The sequence below is a fragment of the Glycine max genome, chromosome 6, assembly GCF_000004515.6.
Source record: "Glycine max cultivar Williams 82 chromosome 6, Glycine_max_v4.0, whole genome shotgun sequence".
Taxonomy (NCBI): domain Eukaryota; kingdom Viridiplantae; phylum Streptophyta; class Magnoliopsida; order Fabales; family Fabaceae; genus Glycine; species Glycine max.
In genome coordinates, this window is record NC_038242.2 from 100,560 (window position 1) to 114,915 (window position 14,356).

General features: G+C 33.8%; 1 protein-coding gene and 2 pseudogenes across 2 annotated transcripts; 2 read left to right on the forward strand and 1 right to left on the reverse strand.

Moving 5' to 3' along the window:
- The first annotated feature begins 29 nt into the window (after positions 1 to 29).
- LOC100777624 (protein LAZ1) lies at positions 30 to 4,841 on the forward strand. Of its 2 annotated transcripts, none has more exons than XM_006581017.4 (7): positions 30 to 248; positions 435 to 701; positions 799 to 1,095; positions 1,179 to 1,267; positions 2,105 to 2,366; positions 3,128 to 3,376; positions 4,178 to 4,841. In XM_006581017.4, exons 2-7 carry the CDS (start codon positions 477 to 479, stop codon positions 4,532 to 4,534), a joined length of 1,479 nt encoding a protein of 492 aa, XP_006581080.1. In that variant the 5' UTR covers positions 30 to 248; positions 435 to 476; the 3' UTR covers positions 4,535 to 4,841. The 2 variants fall into 2 exon arrangements, with proteins under 2 accessions (XP_006581080.1, XP_006581081.1); XM_006581018.4 differs by having other exon boundaries at positions 32 to 248; positions 430 to 701.
- A 3,310-nt stretch (positions 4,842 to 8,151) lies between these two features.
- Positions 8,152 to 10,694, reverse strand: LOC100799591 (heat shock 70 kDa protein 17-like; annotated as a pseudogene).
- A 66-nt stretch (positions 10,695 to 10,760) lies between these two features.
- On the forward strand, positions 10,761 to 13,193 carry LOC100800132 (protein HIGH CHLOROPHYLL FLUORESCENCE PHENOTYPE 244, chloroplastic-like; annotated as a pseudogene).
- The last annotated feature ends 1,163 nt before the right edge of the window (positions 13,194 to 14,356 follow it).

A 14,356-nucleotide genomic window follows, 5' to 3' on the forward strand; every position in this document is an offset into this window, starting at 1 on the left:
AATATGAGGGTGGTCTAGGCGAGGAAGAGCCCAGCCAACCAACCTATCCAGTTTTACAGTGGAGAAGAGACGTGCATGAATTTGATTGTATTTGTTATTAAATTATTGAACTAAATTTATGAAGAGAGAGAGGTAGGTCGGAGATTGCGAATTGCGATTTGCGATGCGAAAAGGAAAGGAAAAAAAGGGTTTCCTTTCTTGAATTGCTGCTTGCTTCTTCTTCTTCTTGTTCACGACTGACAGATAAGGTTAAGATTCATTTCCCAACCTATTCTATTATATTTGATTCTATTATTGCTCTTATGATCTCAATCAATCAACCAATTCCCTTCTGTATGTGACTGTGCTATGATGGATCATCAATTTAATTTACCCTAATATTAATATTAATATTATTATTATTATGCGAGTTCGCTGATCCAATTACAGAACAGGTGAGTTGAATTACTGTGAAGGAGTGATTGAGTGAGTGGTCAATGAACAACAGCAGCAGCAGCAGCAGCAGCAGCAGCATTCTCATCCAATTGTTGTTTTCCTCGCCTCCTGCATGGGCAACTCTAATCGCAGCTGCATTTCTCCTCCTAACTCTAACCCTCTCCATGTATCTTCTCTTCGAGCATCTTTCCGCTTACAAGAACCCCGAGGAGCAAAAGTTCCTCATTGGGGTTATCCTAATGGTTCCCTGCTATTCTTTTGAATCTGTAAGTTCATCATCATACACTTGTTTTTTTTTCTTTTTACATTATATTCATATCATATGATATTATTATTTCAATTCTGACCCCCAACCCCAACCAGTTTGTATCATTGGTCAATCCATCAATCAGTGTTGATTGCGAGATTCTAAGGGACTGCTACGAATCCTTTGCCATGTATTGCTTTGGAAGATACCTTGTTGCCTGCCTCGGTGGTGACGAAAGGACTGTTCAATTTATGGAAAGACAGGCTCGTCTCTCTGTTAAAGCTCCTCTTCTACAACTTTCTTCTTCTGACAAGGCCATTGTCAACCATCCATTTCCTCTCAACTACTTCCTTAAACCCTGGAAACTTGGTCGCGCCTTCTACCAAATTGTAAAATTTGGCATTGTTCAATATGTATGATGTGCATCTCCCCCACTCTTTCATCCTTTCTATCTAATTATTTCCTTCATATTAATAACTCTTTCCATCCCTCTCAGATGCTAACCAAGGCTTTCACTGCTATTCTCGCTGTAATCCTTGAAGCTTTTGGAGTCTACTGTGAAGGAGAATTTAAAGCAGGATGTGGGTAAGAAATTCTCTAATTGCTATTGTTCAATCATACTACATAAATAAACATGTTCCTTTTCTTTTCCCTCTTTCTTCTTTATCTATCTATACAAGTATACTATTATGTTCATCTTCTTCCAAGTACCATGCATTTGTATCACTTTTCTCCTTCACTATTCAGAACCCACTTTCTTCAATTTCTAAGGAGCTATGGCAGTTATTAAACTACTCCAATTTCACATGAACAGATAAATGAGACGGGAAATAGAATTTTTGAAAGAAACATGAAAATTTTAAACATTGAGGGAAACAAGAGTATCAGGCAAGAAAAGTAGAGGGGGAAAAGGAAGAAAATGTCCAATTATGGGAAGGCTTAATATTGGTCTTTGAATAGATTATTAGATTATATTTCCTTTTAGGTAAGCCGTATAAATTTGTCCTTTGACACCTAAATGACTCTAACATGGAGCTGGTGTACCTGAGAATGCCAGCTTAAATTGCAGTGAGTAACAGCCGTTCAAAATTGTTTTTTCTGTTCTAGAATATTTTAAACTTGAGAAATGCTAAATCCTCTTTAAATATTAGCTTGATAATCCTCCTAAATCGTAATTATTTAAAGAGGAAAGAGAAGACTAAAAGGGAAGTTTTTGAGACTCTAAAGTATTTTTACTGAAGCTGTTGTCAATTACTTGCATTCAGAGGTGTTGAATTGATTATATGTTTATTTCTGGATTTAGTTGCTAAAATTTCATGTGTGGTATCTTCATTTTAAGATTTGTGTTATTATGCTGTTCTAGTGACAGGTAAAAGTTTTGAAGTTATATCTGACTGCTTGAGCTATCTGGTACATTTGTAGGTATCCTTATATGGCAGTGGTTCTGAATTTCAGTCAGTCATGGGCTTTGTACTGCCTAGTTCAATTTTATACAGTTACAAAGGAAGAACTGGCTCATATAAAGCCATTGGCCAAATTTTTGACATTTAAATCAATTGTGTTCCTCACTTGGTGGCAAGGTGTGGCAATTGCTCTCCTATCCACCTTTGGTTTGTTCAAAAGTCCCATTGCTCAAGGCTTGCAGTTTAAGTCAAGTGTCCAAGATTTCATCATTTGCATCGAGGTAGATGTCCTTCACTTCAGTTTGCCTTGCTTCTTTTTTTTTGGCAATTGCATCTGGAACTGTAACATCATTTTCATTGAATGTTTTGTCTATTATATCTTAAAGCTGACTGTTGTAAGGAAACATTTTGTCCAACCATTAACCGTGACTGACTCAGTTCCTGGTCCTCCATGGCCCAGAATGCCTGGTGAACATGGCCTGCGAAATGAATTCTCTCATTTGATCATAGTCTTTGTGGGAAGTGAATTGTGCAATTTGAGCATGAGAATTTTCTCAAGATGATTTATGCTAATTTGTTGCTAATTGATCTGTCTAAAGCCTATAGATTCATGCCACAATTATCTGTGTTGCGTTATTTTATAGTCACCAAGCTTTAATATAATATGATTATTTTTCATGGAACTAGGCATTTTTTTTGTAAACCCAACTTGTAAGCACTGATGTAATGTGGTTCATCAGCATATTGATCATTTAATTAATCTTAATAATAATTAGGCAATCCAATGTCATGGGATGATAATATGCTATACAGTATGGTAGTTCATATTTTATAATTTTAGTGTTATGTTATATTTTGCTTTTATTTGTCGATACTCAAGTTCTTGGGCTTCTATACACTGTTTCTTGAACTTGTACTCGAACCTTTTTGGACTCGTAAGTACATGTTCAGCACTTCTTATTTTCATGTTTTACATTTTTATGACTGCTTCAGATAAGGGGAAGAATAAAGTTTAACAGCAATTTGTATTCATCAAGCACAGATGGGCATTGCTTCCATAGTTCACCTGTATGTGTTTCCAGCAAAGCCTTATGAGCGAATGGGAGACCGCTTTTCTGGAAGTGTTTCAGTTCTCGGAGATTACTCAGCTGACTGTCCTCTGGACCCTGATGAGATTAGGGACAGTGAGAGACCCACAAAACTGCGTCTTCCTACGCCGGATGTTGATACCAAGAGTGGGATGACAATTAGAGAGAGTGTTCGTGATGTTGTTATTGGTGGTGGTGGATATGTAAGTTTCCTGAAGTGTGCTATTATTACAACCTTGTTTTTTTCTCTGGGCATGTGGTGCTAGTAAACTCTGGGTAAAAATTAAATCCAAGGGGATTAATTGGTAGTTACTAAAAAATGAAACAAACTGTCTTCTTTAAAATTATTCCAAGGGGATTGGGTCAAACATTTCCTTTTAGTTGCACAGGTCCTAGCACTATGTAGAAGAATATACTTTTAATGTTTTCAAAATGTCCAAGTACTTTGCATATTTTGCCAAGGGAAAAGAAAAAAAAAATGGGCTAAGATGATCTGGTAGCATTATATTTATTTGAACCTAGTTGTACGCTCGCTTCCTAATGTGTCTACCAATTTTCAGTTTCTGAAATGGAGTCCACAATTCATAGTAGGCAGCAAATGCAATGTGTTACCATATAGATGTAGTTGTCCTCTTAATTGAAAACTTGATTGAGACACACACCAAATATGTATGCATTGATATTTTGTAAAAAAAAAAATAGAGAAACACTAGATAAGTAATAAGATCTTGATAAGATTAAGGAAAATGGACTCATAAATTGGGCTGCATCTGTCGGAATTATTTCTTTTTGTTTATTTACTTACATTTTTTTAACCCCATTCCTTCCTATTTAATTTATTTTCTAAACATTCCAACAAATATGACTTATTAGGAACCTTCAGGACTACAATAGATTGAAAACTTCCATAGTTATCTTTATTAGTAGTATACAAATATTGGCTTATTACTCTCAAATGCCTTTTTAATATTTTATCTGCTTCACCCTTTCTTTTTAACATTCAGATTGTAAAAGATGTGAAGTTCACTGTCCATCAAGCAGTGGAGCCTGTGGAAAAGGGTATCACTAGATTCAACGAAAAACTACACAGAATCTCCGAAAATATGAAGAAGCATGACAAAAATGGAAGAAGAACCAAGGATGATAGTTGCATTGCCTCATCATCACCTGCAAGGAGAGTAATTCGGGGAATCGATGACCCCCTCTTGAATGGGAGTGTCAGCGATAGTGGGATGTTGAGGGTGAAGAAGCACCGCCGGAAATCTGGATATACAAGTGCAGAGAGTGGAGGAGAGAGCAGTAGTGATCAAGGTTTTGGTGGCTACCAGATTAGAGGCCGTAGGTGGGTTACTAAAGAGTAACCAATGATTTATGGAACAGCTTATGAGTGGGAGGAACATGTTTGGCGCATGAGAGCTCTGGTTGAAATTTTTTTATGTATACCATTTCTCCCCGGACGAAGTCATGATATTTTTGTGCCGTTGCTATGATGGGTCCTTCTGTATTTATATAGAGGTTTCTTCTGGCAGCTTCTCTAATGCTTTGTACCAAACAAGAATTTCCAGCAGCTGCCAGAATAAGCCAGTGTTTGTCGGGGGGGCTATACAATGTGATACTTGGGCTTTTAGTATTTCTGTTTGAATGATAATGTTAGTTTTATGCGGTTCAGAGTTTAGAGGAATACGCATGCGCATAGTTTTACTAATGTAAGTAGAGTTGATGGAACATGTTCGCATTGTGTGGTTTAGGCATAGGAGTGGATGAGAGAAAATGAGAAGAAAAAAAAAAATGGGTAGATATATTTTCTTCTGTTTGATGGTGGGTACTGGGTAGCGAAGAAAATGTGTAAGGAAGAGGAAAGAAGTTGCTTATCTCAAAAATTAACCTCGTTTCTGCCCTTGTTCGCTAATGCTTCTTCACCGTCTCTACAATAAGTCTTTTCTTTTCTTCCTTGCCCATTCGAAATCGATAATGCAATACACGCCTCATTATCATCTTCCTAGGACATATCTGTGTTGTCTTGTCACAGTCCAACTCCACAAATAATGCCCTTGACACCCTCCCACGTCTCCTTCAGTAAAGTGCTCGCTGGGTAAAAAGCCTGACTTATAAATATAATTATTAAATCTTTTTCTATTACATAGGATCGATTACAAGAATCAGAAGTCATTATGTTCAAATGATGGTTTGGGGCTCGCGATTGATTTTATTATTGTCTACTGAGATTTACCATTTATGTGCAAATTCATTAAAAATCATATTAGACATTATTGTAATAATTATAGCATTAACATCCTGCTTATTTGTAGATTTTAAAACACTTTTAACTAAAAATATATTTAAATTGTACGATAAATAGGTAAAGTTTTTTTTTAAAGAAGTAAAATACTAAATATTCATTTTAATTTTTAACAAGTTGTGAAAAAAAAAACTTGTATAAAGGATATAAAAAATTATACTATCATGAAAATGTATTTTTTAATAAAAAAAACATCTAAATATACTCTTTACAAGAATAACAAAGGGAATTATGAAACCAGTTAGAAAAGCATCCTTTGTATTTATTTATAATTTAGGTTTAATTATAAATTTTACCACTCAACTTTTAATATTTTAAAAATTTTATCACTCAAGTTTATTTTTTACACGTTGGATGAATAATTTTGACTTTTGACATTGGTTGTACTTATAACTGATATACAAAAATCTTGAAAAAAAAATTATATTATTTTGTTATTAACATGATGATAAAATGCAAAAAAAAATTAAAAAAAAAATTGAATAGTAAAATTTATGAAATCTTACGGGAAAAAAAACTTGAATAGTAAAATTCACAAAACTATAAAAGTTGGATGATAAAATTGATGAAAGTAAAACTTAAATGATAAAACTCATAAATAATGGAAATTTGATAATAAAATTTGCAATTAATCCTATTATTTATGATTACTGAATGGATTCTTTCATTTTTTTAAAGGATCTTTCATGTTGTAAAGTAACATGATAGGATTGTATAAAGGCAAGAAAACATAACTTTACCAAATAATAACCGTCCCAAAATAAAAGATCTAAATCTATTGTCATATCTTTGTTTTTCCACAGTTATATATATTTTTTTAAGGCAGTCATATTCAAAATACCATTGAACAATAAACGTAAACATATTCAATTAATTTAAGTCAAATTGTCAAATCTAATTAAAGAACATTTAATTAATAAAATACCTCAATACCCCAACAAACTTTAAATAATGTGTCTATAATTATAATTCAAATATTTAACTTCGTAACAACTCCTCAAAAAAAAAAAAAAAACTTCGTAACAAAGCTTCATTAAAAAAAAAGAAAGAAAGACTTCGTAACAAGGCAAACGAAAGTAATAACAAAAAATATAACTTAATACTAGAACGCAAACATGCGCAATGCACGAGTGAGGATGAGTGAGGGGTTAGTGTATTTTCATGTATCAATAAAAGAAACATATTGAAATGATTATATTGAAGAAAAAAAATTATTTGATAACAGTATATTTAGAAAAAAAAATTATGAGATCATAAATTGTTATAGAAGAATAAATAAATTGTAAATGAATTTCATATCAACTTGTTAAGTCAGCAACAAAAAAAGTCCAAGTGGTTGGTCAAATAGTTAGACTGAAATGTACAACATATAATTTACCTTTATTTATTTTAATATATAACTATAAAACAATATTTCTATTAATTTACTATTACTAATAATAACTAATTAGTGTTGCTAAAAATAATATTATCATTCATTTATTATTTGATAAGTAATGGAATATATATATATATATATATATATTATTAATTAGGAAACATATATATATATATATATATATATTATTAATTAGGAAACTCAATAAATTATGCATATCAAAACCAACTATGTGAAATAATATGATAAAGAAATATAGAAGTTATTATTGATGTTAGCATAGACATCCCAAAAAATAACCAATAAATTATTAATTCAAGTAGAATTTGATTGATGCTCTTAAGTAAAATCTCATGTTTAAGCATTATAAATAAAAAAAATATGATTAAATAAAAGATTTCCTTAAAATTTATCAACTAGAGTATAGAGAGATTAATTGATTATGAATACTTTACATTAGTATGATGGTGATAAAAAAAATTATTTCAACGTGAAATATGTTAATAGTACATATAATTATTATTTTTTAAACTCCTAAATGAATACCAATATTCTTATTGTAATTTTTTTATATGCATCATTCTTGTTGAAACTTGTTTGTCTTTCAAAAATATTCAAGTCAAATCACTTCACTTAAAAATTCAGGTTGCTTGGTGTGAAATGACTTATGATTAATCTAATAGTTAAAAATTATGACGCACCTTGCTCTAGTTTTTGTTATAAAAAGGAAAATATTTTATGGAGAGCTCTACTGTGGCTTATACTTAAAAAGAGAAAAAAATAAATAAAAAAGGTAACAAACAATACGAGTTGACAAGAAAAAAAATAAGGATAGTTTTTTTACGGTAAAAGAAAAATAATTAAGTGTTAAATAAGTATTTACAATATTAAGGTATTCATTTATCAATATTTTTATATAAAAAAAAACTTTAATATAATAATTTTCTATAATATTATTTTTTATCACATTAATCATGTTACCTCCCCTAATATCTTCTTATATTTTCTTTATTATATAAAAATTTGTATAAATATAACATCTTGAAAGGATTTCGCAAAAGAACCACTAATTGTCGCACGAATTCTGTGGTGTGCTAGTATCGCTCATAGTAATCTCCAAAGGTTTTTCACTCTTGACATATTTTCATCCGTTGAAGGGATTGGTTATAACCCACTTAGTGACTTTTTTGTGTATTGATATTCAAAATCATTTTGTTTCGGCTGTAAATTACAAGTTGCCATCCTTAAATATAAAAGGGAAATTAATCATTAATGATTCATCTACTACAGTTTTAGCAAATGTTACCTCAACTCTATTCTCCACCGTCACCATTTCACCTATTCATTACCAGTCGAGATCTGACTATAAAAACTGTCCAAATAGATTATTATAGCTGGACTTGCATGCATTAGCATAGCTCATCATGTATTTTGCTTGGGAATTCTATTAATACTGGAAACCTTGTTTTGCAGATCAAGCACCTTTGAATATACTGCTTCAGAGATAAATGCGGGCTTCCTGAATCCAGAAGTCTTCTTTTGATCAGCTTCTTTGTCATCCAGCCAATTCTTAAATTTTTTATAATCTCATATACTTGTTCTTGTGGAAACCAAGACTTGTTTGCTTTCCACTCTTTCAACTCATCAATGTATCTATGAGCATGCTCAACTGCTGCTGGTCGAGCTGTCAGCTCTTTCAACCTGAAGAAAATCGGATTTCCAACAGTTTTTAACTGATCTAGAAGCTCTTGAAACTCTGTGGCATTGGCATCTTCACCATCTCTATACAACCAATCTTGAACCTGATCAAGCTTCTCAATGAAGGACTGGCGTTCCTCACTTGTAGAAAGTTTTCAATCTTTTCCTTATGACGGAGTCTAAGGTGGACCACTTTTACAAGTGGATTCATCAAGGTGCATAGCTTTATCATACATCCTCCCGCATCAAACATCTCCACCTATCCTTCTAAATTATTTTTTAACTCAGTTGTTCTTTTTCTGTCTGCGTCTTTTTCATCTAGTGCTAGTAATTTTCTTTTGGCTTCAGCAAGAAAATCTTGAGATAGAGGCATTCCAGGTCCAGTTATCTTCTCAACAATATTTAATGGTACCCTAAAGGTTCGCTTTTTCAGCTTTTCCTCTGTAGCGGGCTCAGCAGCAGTAGCTTGCTCCTCTGCACTACCGTTGGATGTCTTACTAATCTCACTATCAGTTTGCATGTTTTCCTCAGAACTATTACTACCAGCAGATTCAGCCGAAACATTTGATGAAATGGTTGAATTCTCTATGGTCATATTCTTCCTTGGAACTTCCACCCTCTCTGTTATTTCAATAATGGCATCTGCCCGATCCAGAGAAAGAATCCCACTCCTACTAGAGAAAAATGTATGTTTGCTTTGATGAGTGATGACAGATTCCGAGATGAGTATTTCTCACTGGCATCTGTCAAACCAGATATCTGGTATTGAGCAATTTCAGGAGAGGTAACACCAGGAGGCAAATGATGCTCACTTTCATAAGCTAATGAAACTTCAAAATCTTTGTTATGATTAACGGATCTTTACTGGGGACTTTCTTCATTTGCGGTACAAGTAACTGCCTAGAGCTTTCATCTTTGGAAAGATCAGGAGCACTCAACTCAACCACAAAACCATACATGGAAGCATCAAGTATTCCTAGTTTGCTTTTCAATTTGATTCCGTCACTTAAATTTGCAGCGTGCGGAGCTGAGCCAAGAACTATTGCTTCATCAGCATCAAGATGCCTGTCAAGTTGTTTTCTCCCAAGGAATTGTTGAAGCTGAGCCTGTAATTTTGGCACTCTGGTAGCACCTCCAATCAACTGCAGTGCATATATTAGGTCCAATGACAGGCCAGAATGCTGAAGCACCTCTTTCACAGGCAAAAGAGATTTATCCCAAATGTCTTGACAGAGGTCTTCAAATTTCTCACGGTTCATTGTGCTCCCGAAGTCGACGCCATCATCAAGCGATTCAACTGAAATAGGAGCAACTGTGTTTGCACTAAGCATTTCTTTTCTTCGTTTAACCTGTTTCTTCAATGTAGCCATGGCCTTGGGAAAATGCCTGACATCTATTCCACCACCAACTTGTGCATTGAACTCATCAGCAAAATACTCCACCAATCGCAATTCCATATGCTGACCCCCAAGCTCCGGGTTCACCTTCCCACACGACGAGAAATACACAACCGCTGCATAGGTACTGCTGGAACCCATGTCATAGAAGATCACGTGCCTCGACTCGTTCGACAGATCTCATACTGCAGCGCCGCACCAGAATGCTAGTTTATCAACGACAGAACGTTAATCCCCGCAAACTGCACCGCCACAAGCAATCCTCTCCGCTCGGCTTGCCCCAGATTCGGTGGCACCGCAATCACTGCGTCCTTTATAGGAACCTTCGCGTGAAACTCCGCCAAACTCGCCGTGTGACCCAACATCATGGCCACCAGTTCCTCGGGCGAGTATACGGCGTCCGCGACGAAACTCACGCCGCCTCTGGAATCTTCCTGATCAGAAGTAGGAAGAGAGAAAGAGCAATGAATATGATGAAGGTGTGGGATGCTGCTCAAGGTACCCACAACCACAACGACATCTGGCACTGCCCAACTGCAATGGCGGTGCAGTGTAAGTGTAGCAACCACCACACTGGCGTTTCCGGCGGAAAGAGGAGAATGGAATTGGAGGGTGAAATGCAGCAGGGGCGGCGAGTTTTGGGCCTGGGAAGGCAGATTGTGCGACGGGCACTTGACGAAGGCTACGACGTTAGGTGTCTGGTCAGGCCCAGGCCCGCTCCTGCCGACTTCCTTCGCGATTGGGGAGCAACAGTTGTGAATTTTCTATTCCACTCATAGTCATAAGGTTATTGTTTTCTCTTTCTCTTTCACAGTAAACCAGAAACCATTCCTGCTACCTTGGTCGGCATACACACTGTCATTGACTGCGCCACTGGCCGTCCCGAGGAGCCCATCAAAACCGTAACTAACAATCACACGCACTTGATTACTTGTTTCTTTTCTACATTATCATTATCACTTATCACATATCACATACATTATAGGTTGACTAGGAAGGTAAAGTGGCTCTTATACAATGTGCCAAGGCAATGGGAATTCAGAAATATGTCTTCTACTCCATCCATAACTGCGACAAACATCCCGAGGTTCCCCTCATGGAGATCAAGTTTTGCATTGAGAAGTTCCTCCGAGACTCTGGCCTCAATCACGTCATTATCCGCTTATGCGGTTTCATGCAGGGCCTTATCGGTCAGTATGCAGTTCCTATCCTAGAAGAAAAATCTGTTTGGGGTACTGATGCCCCCACCAGAATTGCTTACATGGATACTCAGGTAATACTATTACTCTTCTGTCATCTCCCTTTCTTCATTTTTCTTTCTAATCAGTCTCTCTTTCTCCACCTTTAGGATATAGCTCGCTTGACATTTATAGCCATACGAAATGATAAATTAAATGGTAAACTTCTTACATTTGCTGGTCCTCGTGCCTGGACAACCCAAGAGGTAACTTTACTGCTTCTTCTCTGCTTGGTCTTTCTCTTGCTTAGATCCTCAATTGTCACTTTTTTTTCTTCTTCTTTTAGGTGATAACCTTGTGCGAGAGGCTAGCAGGCCAAGATGCTAATGTCACTACTGTTCCTGTCTCCATTTTAAGACTCACTTTTTTGAGTGGACAAATGATGTTGCTGACAGACTCGCATTTTCAGAGGTACTATCCATACCTTCCTTCATCTTTGCTAAACTGACTCACTATTAGTTGCAGGGCATTGCTCCACTACCCATCTTTTCCTTTCTAAATACTCATTATGAAATCAACTTTTAATACCCTTTAGTTTCTAGTTGCCTTATTACTGCCATCTCATAACTAGAATCTTTCATAAATTTTAATATATAAACACTGTCTGCCTCTATGATGATTCACCGAAACAAATAAACGTGGGGTCGCAGGTTCGGTGCACTCACCAACTTAATTTAGATCTGTTTGGATAAACTTCTTCATAAACACTTTAATTTTCTCCCTTAAGTTTAAATCAACTTGTGTACTTAACTTTTATAGAAGCTCTCATTCTTAATTTTTCCAAAAGCTGAAATATCTGATTTGATTCGTGTACTTGGATTAATTCGGGTGGAAACTAAATCCAATCCGACCAATCTTGGTTTGTGCTTCCAGTCAAATTAAAATGAGGGCTGTATTTTAGAAATAAAATATGAAATTATAACGATTGTTTCAAGAAATAATGGTGTACATTCTTCCGGTTTTATAGTTTGCTAAGTTACAATTTAAGTTGTTGATTTTTTAATCTTCTGTTATAACTTTATTCCAGTGGGATAATGCTGTGATGCTGTTGTTGTTGACTTATATAGATAAAACATCATTTATTTAATTTTACTGGACAATCACGATTCCACCAGCTAACTAACTATGAACTAAACGTTCACTAACTCAACCGTCAAAGAAAAAGAAGGTTATGGAGGATTCTTCCTCATTTGAGTAAATATTCAAATGTTTGATTTCTTTTCTCGTTTATTTACTCAACCTTTTCATTGAAATCCATTACATGAAAATGATTAATCAATTGGAATTCGAAATGCATTTCAGATTATCATATGTTAAAAGTGAAAAATTAGTGTCGTGTTCAGAACTTATTGGTTTTTGTAACATAAGAACAGAAAAGTTAGAACATTGTTTAGCATAGACATCTTCTTGATGCCTTAAAGTCAGCACTTGTTGCATTACTATATTTTACATTATAGCATCACCAAAATATAGTAATATTATATTGTAGCTGTCAATGAATTTGCAGCATTTAGTGTATATAAAGCATTTCTATTTCCTCCTGGTGGTAGTAAAATATGCCCAATAATGGCCAAATGCTTAAATGGGAAATATGCAGGTCCTTACCAGCGATACTGTATTTTCTGTTCCGATGGCAGAGACATACAATCTTCTTGGGGTTGATTCAAAAGACATAGTTACACTAGAGAAGTATTTGCAGGACTACTTCACTAACATATTAAAGAAATTGAAGGATCTCAAGGCTCAGTCAAAGCAAACGGATATTATCTTCTGAAAGATGATTTCTAATTAAAAACGAGTTAACGGATGCAGATATCTACACAAATCTCATTAAGATTCTCCCACGATGTATATTGCTTTTTTTTTCGGATGCAATTGATGTGCCTGAGAAAGATGAGGATGCACCAAAAAATTTAAATATATTATCTATTTACTTAAGTAAAATTGTCTTGATAAACATAAAGACAATAGCCTTAAAAAATTAACATAAAGACAATATTTATAATGACTAGTTTATCATCTTTGCATTGAAAAGTGAAATAAAATGAAAGAAATAAGGTTAAATTATAATTTTGATTTTTCTTTGATGATTATTCATAAATTTGGTCTTTTATTTTTCTTTTTTTTATAATTTTAGTCTCTAAACTTTAAAAAATTTATAATTTTGATCTAATATTTAATTTTACATTTTTTTTTACATTTTAATGTAAAACAGATTATTTCTTGAAGAAGGACGAGAATATACTTTAGGTATACATCTCCATATATAATCAAATATCTTGAAAATTTAAAAGATAATTTATTTGCAAAACCTTAGTTAACGGATCAGCCAATGTATTAATTGATCCAGAATGAGTGACTAAATTATGTGTATCAATTATTAATACTTCAATCAAAATTTATGTTTTTATTCAACAATCTAATATTACAAATGACAAATGAGTTTAAATTATTTGACAATTTTTAATCAGGTCTCTGAATTATTTTCTTTTTTTAATTGAATCCTTCAACTTTTATTTATTTTTTAATTTAATCCTTAAGTTTAACCGTCATCAGGAAAAATTAAACAAAATCTAATAAGTCCCTAAATCTGGTATTATCATCTATGCAAGTTAGTATGCCCACAACTCACCTCTACAAGTTAATATTTCCATCTTTTTAGGTTCTAAACTCATTGTTCTCAAGTAGTATTCTCACTTTTGCATATTTACTCAACTCTAGTATTTTTTTCCCAAGCCTCTCAAAGTTTCAACCTACAATAATCTTGTTATAAATTCACACAACGGAAACAAAAGACCCCATTAAAAACAAACATAAGTTTGTTCTTTTTTTTGTAATGAAACAAACATAAGTTTAAGAACCCAATTAAACAAATTCAGATACTTAATTAAAATGGTTTAAAATATATTTTTGATGTCCTCAAATTAAAATTTATTCTTTTAGTCTCTCAATTTTGAAAAATATTTTTTTTAGTCTCTTATGTTTGATTATTTTTCCATTTAGATGCATAATTTGTGATTTTTAAGTGCATGAGACTGAAATATACATTTTTTTAATTTGATGACAAAAATAAAAAATTTAGTTTAAAAAATCGTTAACTTTAAGAGATTAAAAATATATTTAAACTTCTCATAAAAATATTTAAAAATCTAAGATGTGATTATAAAATTTAA

Bases quoted from the DNA above. Each gene is read 5' to 3' on its own strand.
- LOC100777624 (XM_006581017.4), top strand. From the start codon at position 477: ATGAACAACAGCAGCAGCAGCAGCAGCAGCAGCAGCATTCTCATCCAA. The intron at 2,367-3,127 runs GTAGATGTCCTT...CATCAAGCACAG, and splicing joins ATTTCATCATTTGCATCGAG to ATGGGCATTGCTTCCATAGT. The intron at 3,377-4,177 runs GTAAGTTTCCTG...TTTAACATTCAG, and splicing joins TTATTGGTGGTGGTGGATAT to ATTGTAAAAGATGTGAAGTT.